The sequence below is a fragment of the Vitis riparia genome, chromosome 18, assembly GCF_004353265.1.
Source record: "Vitis riparia cultivar Riparia Gloire de Montpellier isolate 1030 chromosome 18, EGFV_Vit.rip_1.0, whole genome shotgun sequence".
NCBI classification, from domain to species: Eukaryota; Viridiplantae; Streptophyta; class Magnoliopsida; order Vitales; family Vitaceae; genus Vitis; species Vitis riparia.
In genome coordinates, this window is record NC_048448.1 from 30,194,126 (window position 1) to 30,209,970 (window position 15,845).

At 37.5% G+C, this 15,845-nt stretch overlaps 1 protein-coding gene across 1 annotated transcript; it reads right to left on the reverse strand.

Annotated features, from left to right (window-relative positions):
• Positions 1–11,333: 11,333 nt before the first annotated feature.
• LOC117905683 (disease resistance protein RPV1-like) lies at positions 11,334–14,529 on the reverse strand. The gene is made up of 6 exons (XM_034818567.1): positions 14,522–14,529; positions 13,114–14,179; positions 12,700–13,011; positions 12,264–12,597; positions 11,935–12,107; positions 11,334–11,849 (listed from the first exon to the last, which is right to left on the reverse strand). Exons 1-6 carry the CDS (start codon positions 14,527–14,529, stop codon positions 11,334–11,336), a joined length of 2,409 nt encoding a protein of 802 aa, XP_034674458.1.
• Between the last annotated feature and the right edge of the window lie 1,316 nt (positions 14,530–15,845).

Sequence of the window (15,845 nt, forward strand, 5' to 3'; positions counted from 1 at the left end):
CATGCAATCATAGGTTTCAGTATATCTGTGGTGAATCAATCGACTATACAAAAGCCTACTACCCATGAATCCCCACATCTACACTGTCTTCAAGGTCTCACTACCCTAGATCACAACACCAAAAAGCTCATTTCCCGGTCATCCTACTAAGGACACAACAAAGCATATTTTGCCGTCTCGAGCTGTATCCCTTATCTTGGTATCAAAACCCACAATTCCATCTTAAGGTCTCCCCCTTGCTACATAAGTGGGGTAGAGTCTCAAAACAAAACTACACAAAATATCTCATTGTTATACGTGTTATCATACCCATTAAATATAAATGTCCAAAAAGTTCAACAATTTATTATATCTTAATAAGGTATTTAATGGCATTAGTTGTAAACATATGCATGGTAATAACTAATTTCTTGAATAGAACGTAACATTGATTTTTGCAAACTCAATATAAATTATGTGCATTTTAACCAAATAAAATTTAATATGTATCTCATGCCTTTAAAAAAATTAAACAAGTAATATGTATGTGTGTAAGTAACATATTTTTTCAAGGGCTTCCAAAGAAAGAGCCTATGTTTTCACAATTAGATTTTATAGCCAATTTGGTAAGTTTAGATTATCATGATCAAAAGCTATACACTGATATTTTACTTTTTCCTATGTCTGTGTAAGATGGTAATATACTGGTTATCCAAATCAATCGCTTGCAATCAATTACATTAAAATATTAGCTTACGGTTTCATGTAATCAATTAATTAAAACTGTTAGTGTTAATTATTTCCTTTTCTTGGCATATCACAACCTTCTTCAACCTCTTCTAAAAACTGTTCTCTCATTTTTTAAATTACTGTTTTCCATTTATTATACTATTTCTGTATCTGTTTAAAGTCTATCTCAATTGTCACCAAAATCCATTACATGAAATTATAAATGAATATGATGATAACTAAACACACATTTAAAAATAGAGTTTAAATATTACTAATATCTCAAGATGTAATAAATAAATAAATAAAACATACATTATGAATAAGATTCCAAATATGACATTTAATCATTTCTTGGATTGCAGAATTCGCATTAAATCATTCATCCAAATTCATACAATTTACCTAAGAACACTTTAACATTTATCACAATCTGTAACTTTTGGAAATTTAAATAAAATAACATATCCCTAATTTCAATTTCACACTTCATCAACAACCAAATATAAAATTAAAGCAAACTTAGGCGGTGTTTGTTTTTTGATTGAATAGAAAAAATTAAAATGTTTAGCTTTTTCTATTCAGTTAAAAGTAACATTTTGATACATATCCACATAACTAAAGTAAACTTGTTATCAATAGGTTTAATTTAGTAATGTTAGTTGATATCAACAAGTTACTTTTAATTTAATAAAAAAAAATTAAATATTTGGTTTTTTTTATGCAGTAAAAAAAAAAAACACCAGCTTAATCCAACACTAATTTAGGTCTATAATTGTCCAAGCATAAAATAATTAATTAATATATGACCAAGTATTTCCCAATTAACTGAAAATCGAAACAACTGCTAGATCCTCAATCAAACCATACCCAAAATTAAATCAATAGTATTTAGACTGTTATTACTCATATTTCCAGCTTCATTATACAAATCCAATGCAAGCCAAGAAAACATAAATTATTACAACATTCACTTGAAACAGTTGGATAAATATAGCTTTATTATTTCTACTAAACGGTAAGGTTTTCAAAGTCAATGCTAATTAATGTGTGTTAGGATTGATTTCAACCTAAAATCTTTAATTTAATCGAATCCATATCAAATTAAATACAATATACTTAATTCTTAATTTAATCGAATCCATTCAAATCAATAGAATCGCAAGCTAGATTTCACTTCATTTAAATCAATTCCTAAATGATAGGAGTATGATCGGAATTTTCCATTCAATTAATGTTATTCTGATTGATAATGATGCTATCTAAATCCAAATTTAATTAAATTCATTAAGATCAACAAAGGTACAGCCTCAATTGTAATTTGATTTTTTCAGTTTAGGGAACCGGGGCATGACTAAAGTTTCAATTTAATCAAATCAAACCATAATAATAAGGACAATTTCTGAATTTCCCATTGAATTAAATTAGTCCAAAATCAGTAGTGATAACCTAGATTTTTAAATTGAATTTGATCAATACCAAACAATAGGGTAAATCCTAATTTCTAATGTGACTAGATCGATTTGACATAATAGGATCAAAATTTGAATCTCTAATTTAAATCATCCATCAACAGAAATAAGCCTAAGTGTAGACCCCCATTCAGGGTTTACTTTGCTGCAGCCAAGTTTGACAGGTGTCGCCACTTTAGGTGGCCATGTGTCACTCCGAGACGGCTTGTGGTGGAATCAAAGTAGTGGTTTTGAGAACCACTAGGGGAGGGACACTTGGAAGAATGTTCTAGGAGGAGCGTATTTGTTAGGACGTTGCCAGCTGCATGTGGGAGTGAGTGGAGGCTGGCAGCTGCAGAGTAGTGCTTTTGTGGGTGGTTTTGCTGCAGATGTTGTTGGAGGGGCAGATCGGGTAGAGAAAATGGAGATATTTTGGAGGTATCCAGGGCTTTAATGAGGCAGCAGAGAGCTTCAGAGGGGGGGAGCTTTTGTTTAGCTGGTTTTTAGAGGAGATTTCGATTGCCAGAGAGGAGAGCTCGAAGAGAGCAGGGTGGAGCTGAGGTAGAGAGATTTTTTTTCTGAGGATTCCATTGCTGCTAGAGAGGGTGTGCTTCCTCTGCTGGTGGGGGAAAAGGTTTTGAAGCTGTTTGGGGCTTGGGAAAGACTTACATAGGAGTTTACTAAGTTGGAAGGAGAGAGTTTTCCTTCTGCAGAGGGAGGAAAGCTTCCATTGCTAGCTGGAAGGCTTGGGGGTGAGAGAGAGAGTGGTCTTGCTGAGAGTTAAGGTGGTACTCCATGGCCAGAAGGAGTGGTTGAAGAAGATTGCCCGTGGAATTCCCAGACAGCCCTCAAGCTAGGTATGTTTTTGTTTCTTAATATACTCTCGCATTCTCTACTGATTTGCGAGCAAGGTTTGGATTGTTTGCCGTGGACGTCAAGGGCCACGGGGTTTGTTGCGATTGAATATATTTATTCATGTATGATGCTCTGCTTCATCTCTCTCCTGTGCTTGATTTTCTTTTCTTCTGAAAATGATTGGATCCTCATTGAGTTTTGATTTGGATGTTCTGATGATTATATTGTGGATTTTTAACTCATCCCACCAGCTAGCCACTCGTTCATCATTCATGAAACGAGATGTTGCTTAGTAATTCCTTAATCCATCCATTCTTGCTTTGTTTTCCTTCTTCATTCTCTATCCTCTGTTTTCTATTTCTTTTAGTGTGGGTATTTTGTTTGAGTTTGACTGTCCGGACTGGGTGTTTTTGAGAAGACTCTGAAAGTTTGAAGGAGAAGCTTTCACGTGTACGCCATGTGGGTGTAAGGATGAAGAAGGTGACTTGAGGCAAGGAACCCTCAGTGGAAGGGGTTAGTTTGTGTTAGACTGTTTGGAGCGAGATGCGAACAGAGAATTCTTCTTTCTATTATGCATTTCAAAATGGCAATCGATCATGGGGCCGTTCCGATGTTTGTGAAACTTCCTGGTTCTCCAAGTGATGATGTTTGCGAGCAGGCTCTGTGGACCCTAAGATATATTGCTAGTGATTCCCCCCCAGATGTAGTGATTTTGTCTTTGGCCATGGAGCCTTGCTTTCTTTGCTAGTGCAGTGGGAAGAACTCGTCAAGCTACCTATGCATGCATGGCGTGCACGGCACGCGAGGTCACTTTACGTGGTTCGTTCTTTTAACAAAGCCTTAAGTACCCACGGGCAGCAAGTTTGAAATTGAGGAGAAAGCTCAATGCCAAATGCTTAAGAGGGTCAGAGCTTGGGAACCTAAGCCGATAGCATCAGGCGGTGACGTTGGAGCTCCAGGACTGGCGATCTTATTCTGACGGTGGTACAATTCCCGCGAGGATGAAATACAGTGGAAATGAAGGACGTGAGACGCGATCCTCTGTTTCATGATGATTTCGCGACTTAGAGATGATGAAAACCTGAGAGAAAGTGAAAGCCTACGGTAACGAAGATCCTGGAATGATAACTAGGCGATGATGAAGGTTGGATGATGTGTTTCCATAATGAAGAAGTTTCTGATACAGCAGCTGCATGACGGCGGTGTGAGCGTTAACGAACAGGGCCTGGTGCTATGGCTGTTCAGTATGGTGCTGGATCATCATCTGGGGAAGGGACGAGATGTTTCTGTTTTTCCAATCAAAAGCCACGCGGAGTGCGTCCGATATACGAAATCATTTGATGTGCCACTATTGTTGTCGGGTGGTGGTGATCATACCCACAGAAATGTTGCTTGTTTCTGGTGTTATGAGACAGGTGTCGCCATTGGGATTGGAGTTGATGACAAGACGCCACAACACGAGCACTAAGGATACTTTGGGTCCAGACCATATTCTTCATGTCACTCCTAATAACATGGAAGATAAAAATTTGCACCATCACCAGGATCTGAACCAAGGTCTCCCGATTCGGGTAGAAAAGGTTCTAACCCTCACCATGCTCATAGCCCTACACTCTCACTAATCCACTACTACCCTTCTCTCTACACCACCACCCGAAGTCCACTCAAAGCCTTCATGGAGGTCCCAGCTTCACCCATTCACGTACATGAAATCATGCAAAGTCTGGCCATCATCCTTAATATCCATTTCCTTCTCTCCATACCCATTTCTCAAATAATGCCCACCTCTCCAAGCCCATTAAACCCACTGCCCATGTTCCCAATCCACCTTTCACCCATCATACCTGCCATCTTCATACCCATTACTATTCGTAACCTTCTACTTTATTCACACATACCCAGCTGACTCGCTCCTCATTTCCCATGCACACGCTATCACCATGCATATCATCACCCCCATACATACTTACCACGTTCTATTCTTCTTGGCACCAAACGAGCTCATGCCTTTTGATACCTTCGCTACATCACCATACCATGTCACTCATCCCATGCACGCACCTATGCTACCCGTCAAACCCATTCCACGTTCCTCATTTAAACACTTGACCTCCATACTCACTGCCCATTTCATCCCGCGACCTTCTCTCTCTTCATCCCACTAAATTCATCCTATCGTACCACCTCTCTTATTTATCCCCCCGCCTTGCATGCACTGGAGGTCATCTGCCCAAAGGCAAGGTTGATGATGAGAGGTTCTCAAGTGATGAGGATTTGCGAAGTATGGTGAAAGCGGTACTCACGTCTCCGAGGCCCATAAAGATCAAATGTCATATCATCTATAACAGCAACTTCAGCGGCTGCAATGGGTCCTTGGCCGAATAAGTGTTGAGGAGACAAGTAATGAGATGGAAGTGGTTGGGATTATGTTTGAGAGAGTTCCTGTGAAGGATTCAGCTGTGACTGACATTGTTTGTGCTGCGCTCTATGACTTGAAAATAGGTGATACGACTCCTACAATGCATCATGCCCTAGTCGGCAGGGAACAAGCAAAATCAGAGCAAAATGATATTCTAGCTCAGGCACAATGGCACATAGCCATACAGAAAATTGCTTTGCAAGCCGGCGGATTGAAAATTTCAGAAGGACAGGACACGTGTAATGTACGGCCATGCAACCAGTGATACAAAATTTTCAAATGAAGTTCTGATGAGGTCTCATTCGATGATGATTGGAACTTCAGACTGCGCACAGTTAAAAGGACTCTAAGCTACCAGAGGTCTTCATGATGTGTTCCCATTGAAGAGGAGCTGACTTTACATTGAGATTTCTCCTCATTAAATGAGGGCATTCCCGGCATCAATAGAGGAATCTCAACACAATTGCACCCAGCTGGGAGCCTTTTCCTTAATGACAGCCTGTATCCACCCTTGCATGGTCTGGATGGTCACTCTAGGCCACGTGTCACCTTCAGGTTTACCATCTTTAATTTTAATAGTGTTTTTCTTCCCAAATAATATTCTTCAAATAAATTTTCGGATTTCAATTCTTCCATTTTTACCCTTAGCATTTTTTTTAGGTCTCGAAAAATTCCGTTTTTTTAATAAAATTTGGTTGCCATTTTCCTTCGGGCAAGCCACTTTTGCAATTTTCTTTGATTTTCAAAATGTTTTAAAATAAGTGTGAATTTATTTTTCGTAATTCTTGGTGATAGAATTTACGAAATTAATTCATATAAAAATAAACAGGCTTTGGTGAGGGCCCCACATCAAATAAATTTTCATCAAAATAAAAGTGAATTTGAAATAATACCATGCATGATATTGGTGCTTCTTTATCTGGTTGGGTGGTATGAGTGATATACTTTATGTTCATTATTATGCACTAACCCCGTTTTTATGATAGCGCGTTGCCGTTTGCTGATCAGGTACGCATCCACTTCCACTCCGATTATCCTCTATTGCATATTCTGATACCCCTATGTGTATGATCGATTCGAGTATTCATTGATTTCCTCATCATTGCCATGATTGCTTCATTTCATTAGTAGAGACCCGACTTTAGGAGCTTAGAGGGGTGCTACGGTCTTTACCGTACCTTCCCGATAAGTAACCTGACCCCCGAACCCGATCCGGTTTTTCGTATATCACATTTTCCAAAATAAGGAGTCACACTTAGGGTTTTCTTTCTTATTTTGTTTACCCTTTAAAAATAAAACAAAAATAAGTGGCGACTCCAAGTCATTTTTCAAACAATAAAAAATCAATTTTTCAAATCAAAAATCGAGCTCACCATCGAGTGGGAAACGCATTGAGCAGAAATGCGGGGTCCACACTAAGCCTTTAATTAATTCCAACTAATTCAAACTAATATAGATTACAAAAGTTTTGGATTTCCCAATTCAGTATAATCAATGTCAAGCAATGGAAACAAATCTGAATTTGTAGTGCAATTAAATTAATCTAAGCTAATAGTGACAGATTTTAGATTTTTATTTGAGTTTAATTAACACCAAATCAATAGGAACAAATTCAGATTTCTAATCAATTTAATTCAAATCACATTAACAAAGGTGAAAAACCAAGGTCTCTAATTCTATCGAATTAACATAAATTAACAGAATCAAACCTAATTTCAGGATTAAACTAAATCAATTTACATTAACAGAATCTAGACTTCTATGCATATTAAACCAATATAATCCAACAAAACAATCTTAATTTTCTTAGTGGATTAAATTAACTCATGTCAATAGCATTCAGATTTCTAATCATTTTCAAATTAGCAGAATATAGATTTCCAAATCATATTGAAGACATCTAGATCAATACAGAACAATGAAGACAGCTTTTATTTTCAATTTGAATCACCTAAGCATGAATATATAAAAGAGAAACAGAACCTAAAATCCAAAAATGAATATATCTGAACACATTAATAAGAAATTCAACAAGAAACTACAATCTGGGTCTTTGGAAAACAACAATCATCTCATCTCAACTAAGAAAATTAAAAGAAAACTCAAAATTCTAAAACAACTTATTCAACATAAATCAACAGGGATTCTAAAAAAACACAATTTAGGGTTTCTGAGTAATCAAAATCAATATACAACAGAACGATTTCTTCAATAGGTGATTAATTCTTCAAAAATATTTAGATTAGTGTAAATTAAAATGTACAAATATGGATTTAACCAAAAAAAAAAAAAGTTGCAATAATCTGATATATGTAGATGTATGAACTCGAACGAAATTCATCAATCAATTTCTTCCATAAAAAGAGGATGAAACAAACAATTTAAAACCTGAATGAGATTCAAGCGGCGAAGTCTGGTCTCTCTGAACTCGAACATGAGAATCCTCGACTGTGACTTCTTCACGAACTAAAATTTCTCTCTCGTGCTCTCAAAACTCTCTCTCTCCCCTCTCAAACTCTCTATCTGCTGAGATGAAAAAATGGCAGCAAAAGATCCCTAACAAAGGCGGTTCCCTTGCTTTTATACCCCTCTGGAAACCTCTAGAAAACCCTCTCACGTGACCTCACCTCCTCTTGAGTCCAGTGCACCTAGCATGACTCTCAAACCGCTCCATATATTTCCGGCCAAACAGGGCCTTAGCCCAAACACATTTGCCCAACTTTCTTACCGTCTCAAAATTTAAAATACATGATGCTCAAAGAGCTCGAAAATAATAATAATAATACAAAAAAATATATTAAAATAAAATGAAATGAAATAGTTAGAGTGAATACAGCATGCATGGCCATGCATGGCCTGCGAGATCAACTAGGTATACTACATCAACACGTCGGGGAAGAATACTAGCACCTGAATGTTTCACCTTTCCAACTACATTGAGAGTTGCAGAACCCGAAATGGAGCTTTCAAGGCCGAGAATGCAAGTTTTGAACCAAACTTCCCGCAAACGCAGCTCAATCTCGTCTGAAGAAAACTGCTGATGAGGTTGGAGCTTTCACCAATGGCGTCATCGATCACTTCGCGAGAAAGGTCAAAGAGGATGGTGCGCTGGCTATAGTCTGCATTGTAGAGAGAGGCGCTCGGGACTGAAACAGCAGCTCCGAACCCGAAAACAGCTCCGTCATGGTACGTGGGGAGGAGAACTTTTGCTTGGCTTGGCTGATCTTCTCCTTCTTCTGTATTTCGCTTCTGGCATGGCCTAAACGTCCACCAGTTGTAGCTGAATCCTAGAAATGGTTAATGGAGGTGCAAAGCTCGGGTAAGATGTTGGGTACAAGCCAACTAGAGTCAAGTCTGTCTAGCTTCGCTGAAGTCAGACAAACTTCTTCCCTACTCCATGCTTCTTGAATAGTCCGTCCAGCTGCACTGGAGCCAAACAGACTTCTCCCCTGCACAAAGGGATGTCCTAACGGGTTGTCCAGGCATGCCCCTCCGAAGCTTAAGTCAGACAAGAGTAGCTCTAACTATTTTGTAAGAGAGAATTGACATATGTATGCGCGTGTACCTTATTCGTGCTTTTTGGAGGGGTTTATATAGAGTTGATGGCACGGCCATTGTAGTGCTGACTATGCACTCTAACCTTTCTGGTAATGATGATTGTCCTTAGGGTGACTGGGCAATCATCACAAATTAGGGCGGCTGGCAAGTGCCATATGCTCACGTGCCAAAATCTCGAACAGTGCAGTTGGTCGTCCATTTAGCCTGCCAATATCTAGGATCGTGTAATGTAACAATTAATTGACATTGACTTGTAAGTGTAAATGGAGTCTCGTCCACCGCTCATATGTCAGGCGTGATTGATCACACGCTTGCTAGAAGTCTTAAAGACTTGACTGGACATATCTTCCTATCTGAGAATACAGGTTGTTAATTCCGTCTGGCCTTGTGGAAGAATGGAACCCTCTCAGTTCTAGTGTTAGACGGAACTTCTTTTAGCCTAGACGGAATAATCCCAGACGGGTTACACACTTGTCCTAGACTGCCTAGGGATCTTGAACTTGAAAGGGACACGTGGAGGGGAACCCCCACGTAAGAGAGAGTGGCAACGATGGAAAGAGAAACGGGTTGATGGGAATAAGAACTTTTGTTGCTGCCATGTGAAGTTGGGAGAGAGAGGTTGAGAGAGAAAATATAGGAAAATGAAGATGGATAATATGGATTCATACGGTCAGGTGGGCATGGGAAATGGAAGAAAGAGTGGACGAATTGGTGGGTGGCTCCATGCAGTGTAGCTTCGATGGCTAGGGTTATGGTTTGATATGAGGGGTTGCCAAGGACGGCTGAGGCATGCTGAATTGGTGTAGGGATGGGCAGTTGATGGAGGCTGTATTGATGTGGTCTTGGGCAGCCAAAGCTGGACTATAGCAGAGAGATGGGACGACACTGATGGGGCTGTAGCAGGTGTGTTAGAGTTATATAAGAAAAAATAAAAAGGGCTTGGGTGGGGGGGGGGGGGGGGGGGGGGGGGGTGTTGTTGGGTGTGGGGGGAAATTAGAGGTGAGTGGTGCATGGATTAGTTAAGGTATAGATGTATTTTTTAAAAAAAACAACAACAACAACAACAACTTATTTTTAGTTTATATTTTAAAACATGACCTTGATAGTCATAATAAATTCGAAGTTTATATTTTAATATTCACATAGAAACAACGAAATAAGCCCTTATCTTTAAGACATTAAACACATCAAAAGATAAAGCTCATCATCAGAACAGCCCACAATACACTCTCACCCAAAATTGACCACCGAAGATCCCCTCCACGCCAAAGCCATAAGCCCTTACACTGCCTCGCCCACAATCCCACACTTTTTTCCTCGCCAAGGAGTGCAGGGAAGATATCTGCAAATAGGAACATAGCTCCCTTTATGTGACCATCAATTGGTCTTGAAAATTAAGGGGAAAGCTGGCCGGCTACAGGTGGTGGAGAAGGTCCAGTGCTAATTTGTGGATTCTGGCTATGGCAGTGACGGAGGCAGCACCCCTGATTAGTAAAAAGGGTGGCTTTCAGACAGGCATTAACTGGTACCAGCAGTGGAGATAATGACCTAAATCCTCAGGTCAGTGATGATTGCTCGATTTTAGATGAATCAATCTTTATAAATTGGTGGAGAGAACAAATTAAGGTGATCTCCACAGATAACACAGACTTTCTTAGAAAGAAGTTTATATGGATATTTTGGAACATTCAAATCAAACAATCCAAAAGGTTTGGAAGCTGGAAGAAATATCATGAATAATGGAGTTGTCAAGGGAGTATGAGCCATAAATTCCATTTTCACTGGGCTTTAGGGATGGCAACGGGGCGGGTTTTTTCGGGTACCCGCCCCGCCCCGCCCCTAATGGGACGGGGTTAAAATTTATTAAACGGGTTTGGGACGGGTTTGGGATTTTTTTTTAAAACCCGGGGCGGGTTCGGGGCGGGTTCGGGTATTGCCCCACCCCGCCCCGCCCCGCCCCGTTTACATATAAAATTATTTTTTAAATTTAATTTATTTTAATTTTAAAATTAATTTAATTTAAAATTTAATTTTAATATTTTTAATATATAGATAATAATAATTTTTTTAAAAAAATAAGTTATAAAAAATATAATAATTTTATTATTTATAAAATATATTTATTTTAATGTAATTTAAAATTTTTAAAGTAAAAAAAAAAAAAAAAAAAAAAAAAAAAAAAAAAAGGCTAAACGGGGCGGGGCGGGGCGGGTATGGGAATTTCCCATACCCGCCCCGCCCCGTTTATTTTTTTTAATGGGACGGGGATGGGAATTGATTTTGCTAAACGGGGCGGGGTTGGGATAGGGGCGACCCGTCCCGAACCCGCCCCGTTGCCATTCCTACTGGGCTTCTTGCCCAAACACTACTTGTTTCTTGTATATAAGGCGAATAGCACACTCTTTCACCACACAGTTAAAGACTTCAAATGAAGCCTTAAGACGATTCCTTTCTTTAGGATGACATCTATCAGCTCGAGCTTGTGGTCGGTATGCCAACCACACGTGATCTGTACTGGTGTTGCCGCATTCTTGATCTACACTGTCAAGCTCGGTATGCCAAGCTCGAGCTCGAGCTTGTGGTCGGTATGACTTTGGAAATTCAGCTACACTGTCCTCGCCACAATAGTGGAAAAATGTGAAATTATTCAAGTCACATAATATTTCAGGATTTAGCTGAGGCCTTTCAGCCTGTGGTGCAAAAACAAGGCACACGGAAAATCCCAAGAAGTCATCGTTGTACCAATCAGAATTTTGCAGCTCCATAGTCACTGAAGATCCTGTCACCTTATGGGTGACCCAACAGTCTGGAATTGTATTCCCAGGAAGAACGATAGAAAATGCAGATTCCGGATTAATCTGCCATCAAAATTAAAGTTTATCATGCAAGAGAGAGCAAAGTTCTGCCTTGAAAATAACAAAGTTTAACTTGGGAGAGAGACACCTTGATCCTCTGTAAAATGGATGCTCCTAATCTGGTGTTCCACGAGAAAGTTCCCATAGAAATGCAGTTGTATGCATCCACTTCTTGGATACTTGAACGAAGCTTTAGAATTTCTTGAAAACTCTTGCAATGCCCCAAGCGAAGAATTCTTAGCTTCCGAGGTAAAATGAATCCTGGTATGATAATAAAGTCATTTCCAGTTAGATTTAACTTTTTCAATGACAGTAAGCATCAAAAGATGACTGGGGACTGCCCTATCACATAGATGCCATTTGCTTAGACCTAATAGTGTGCGAAAACCAAACTAAATAACAGTATCTTATACTCACTTCTATAAGTTCGACTTGCCTTCAGGTTTACTGAACTTTGCCGTTCCTCCCAGTCACCTAGCAATTTCTCAAGTCTCGAACAACCCGCGAGAATAAGAGATTCAAGAAATTCGAATTCACAAATTCTCTTTGGAAGACTCTTAAGCCTTCTGCAGTCTTTCAAATTCATCAAAGAAAGCTTTTTCAGATTTCCAATAGATGGGTCAACCTTAACCAAACTTCTACAACCTTCAAGAACCAGTCTCTCCAAATTTGGCATCCTTGAGAAGTTTGAGATGGTTTCCAATTTTTGAGAGTGACTAAGATCAAGGGCAATTAAATTTGGAAAATGAATCTGTGAAAGAAAACATTTTAATTGAGGAAATTAGCTTTTGTTTACATCAACGCTCATCTTAAAAGCAAGCATACATATATATATATATATATATAATCATACCTCATCCCCTTCAATTTGTTTTAGGCTGCTATATGGCATGTTGAGTTCAAGAAGCTCCTCTGCCTCAAAGTTTGAAGGAAAAGAATCTAATTGGTATCCATGCCCATGGAGATACCTTAACTTATCATATGAAGGAAACGTAAAGTCTGTAGAAAAATGCACTTTATAAGTCTCTTTGTCATTAACACATCCAGAACCCAAGAAGACCTTTAGCAGTCTGAGTGCATCCATTTGGGAAAAGGCTTCACCAGAAAATTTTTTGTCTTTTGATTTGGATAACTCTAAGGATATGCCTTCAATTGCACGTATCCCCTACAAGAAAGAGCCACAAATAAGTAAAGCAAATTTCATGTGTATATGTGTCAGTATTTTTTTCTTAAGCTATAGACATTTAAGAGTGTATATGGAAGGTACCTCGTTTCTCTTCAGTACGCGTAGGATTTGCTTATGATCCCACAAGCGGCAAGGTTTGCCTGGTATCAGTGCCTGTTTGCTAGCAATTTCCCAGGCCATTTTTTGTATTGAATTATCCATCCATAACTTTCCTTCCGAAATTGTTAAGAGGCACCTATTGCTTAGAACTTGCAGTCCATGTTCAGCAGAGAAATCATGTTTCTCTAGTATTTTTGTAACAAAATCTTTATACTCCCCTTGAAAGAAGCATGCAACATCAAGGAATATATCCTTTTCTTCATCACTTAGTTCTTTATAACTCACTCTAAAAACGTCAGGTTTTATAGCTAACTTTCCTAACTGAGCTTCCCTCTGCCTCAATCCCTTGCCACGTAGAAAAGAACCCGCAACTTTAAGAGCTAAAGGACGATGACCACAATAAGACATTACTTCATTTAAAAGGCGAAAAAAACAATGTGGAGATTGTTCTTCGGTAAGGGCATGGTGACACAAGAGTGCTAGAGCTTCACGATCATCTAATTTCTCAAGCTGATAATACTCATCCACTTTATGTCGTTTTAACAAACATTTATCTCTAGACGTTATAATGATTCTACTTCCTTCACCAAACCAATCATGATTTCCGGCTAATAATTTCAATTGTTCCTCATTATTTACATCATCAAGAACAATAAGAACTCTTTTAGTACGAAATTTGTGCTCAATCAAATTGTTTCTTCTATGAAACATTATTTTTCGACTTTCTCCCAATAAGATATCACAAAAAAGTCGTTCTTGTAAGCAATATAGGCCATCCTTTTTGGATTCCTCTCCGATATTTGCAAGAAAACTAGAATCCTCAAATTGATAAGAAATTTCATTGTACAAAGCTCGGGCAATAGCTGTCTTCCCTGTTCCACCGAGTCCATAGATCCCAATCATGAGAACATCTCTTGATTCACTAATCAACTTTTTTAAGTCTTTCAAACGGAATTCTTTATTAACTAGGCCATCCTCAACACAGCCTTTACCTATTATCTCACATATCAGATCTCTAGTAATGTTCTGAACAACATCTGCCTCGGGCCTGCATATATAAAAGTATAACAAATTAAATTGAGACAAGTGAAAAGGAGCTATAAAAGATGAATAAATAATCATGAAGTAGAGGTTCATCTGTGATGGATGGGTCCAGTTCATAAAAATAGAATTACGGATAAAATATTGAATCATATGTTAGAGGGATGTCAGCAACTAAATGAGATATTTAAATATATTGAATGTCATTATAACGTGAATAAATGAAAATGAAGTACTGAAAGAAATGAAAATATACATAAGATCCCTCTTAGCTTTTGATACATGCTTAGTAACATAGAACTGCAAGCTGAAAGTGTTGGAGGTTAACGTTTAATTATAATGAAGTTACCTAATCATTTGTATAGATAACTTCTAATTCAATGTAACAAGCTACTATATTATTTTCCAAGAATTTCAACCTTGCATTTCTATCATCAAATCCAACAAAACTATAAAGAGAGTATGTCCATTAACACTTCCCGTAGGTTTAATTCTTTTTCAATGCTATTTTCTCTTGTTATAGTTTCATCAACTAATTTCCAATGTACTAGGAGATATTTTTCTCAAATCACCAGGTAAATCTCAAATTCCTTTAGTCATGTCCCATTTTCTGGTGGACCGACATATGACTGAGTGTTACTATCATCATTATAGAGTGGTCATTGACTCTTAGAACTTTTTTATTGTCGTGAAATAAATGGTTTACATCATTCCTTTAGTATTAATGTTCATATGTCAATTGTTGCATATGATAATTTTCAATTTTTTCCAAATCAATAATCCTCTGAACTTCTAATTCAATTGTTGCATATGTCAAGGCAAACTATCACAAGTCTCCACAAGCCAACTATTGTTGGAGAATGATGAAAGAGATTGCCTTATTTTGACAGTTGTGTAGAATCTTCAATTTTTCCCTTTAAAATGATAAAATGAGGTCAATATTTTTAAAATTCAATTCTCAAATATATAAAATGTCTCGTAACAATTAATTAATATCTTTAAAATGATAGATCAAATCTTTTATGATATTCAATATTATCGTAATTTAGCTGATCTATTTAACAAGGATATTATTATATTCTAATAAATAATTATTTATACTTGTATTTCTTTTAGAATTAACAAAATTTTGGTCATATGATGAAAGCACTATGTTTTTATTTCCCAAAAAGTTAAGATTGTTTTAAGGACATCATAAAAAGTTGTTCTTGGTTTGTTTTTTTGATTGAATAGAAAAATTGAAAGTATTTTATTTTTTCTATTCAGTTAAAGGTAATATACTGATATTAACCAATATAACTAAATCAGTTCTTTTAATAATAAGTTCACTTTACTTATATCGGTTTGTATTAATAAATTACTTTTAATTTAATTAAAAATATCAAATATTTTAATTTTTTTTATTAAGAAAAAATAAACATCACTTCTATTTCTTATTTTTCTCGATGATATTTTATGAGGTTGGAAGATATCGTGGAAATCAACTCCTCTTTCCCTCCACCCAACAAAATTTGAAGGTGGGTCTACAATCACTTATCCATGACCAACCAATTTTGCTCTTCTTACCCATTTTCCATTCATAGGACAAGGCATATTCATTATTTATAGTACCTATGATTTTAAAACTACTTCTATATATACACTACAAGAAAAAAAGCCTTCATTGACAGTTT

Coding starts and splice junctions, on each gene's coding strand:
- LOC117905683 (XM_034818567.1), bottom strand. Junction 12,108..12,263: donor GGCAAGTCGAACTTATAGAA/GTGAGTATAAGA, acceptor TTATCATACCAG/GATTCATTTTACCTCGGAAG. Junction 11,850..11,934: donor CCATTTTACAGAGGATCAAG/GTGTCTCTCTCC, acceptor TTTTGATGGCAG/ATTAATCCGGAATCTGCATT.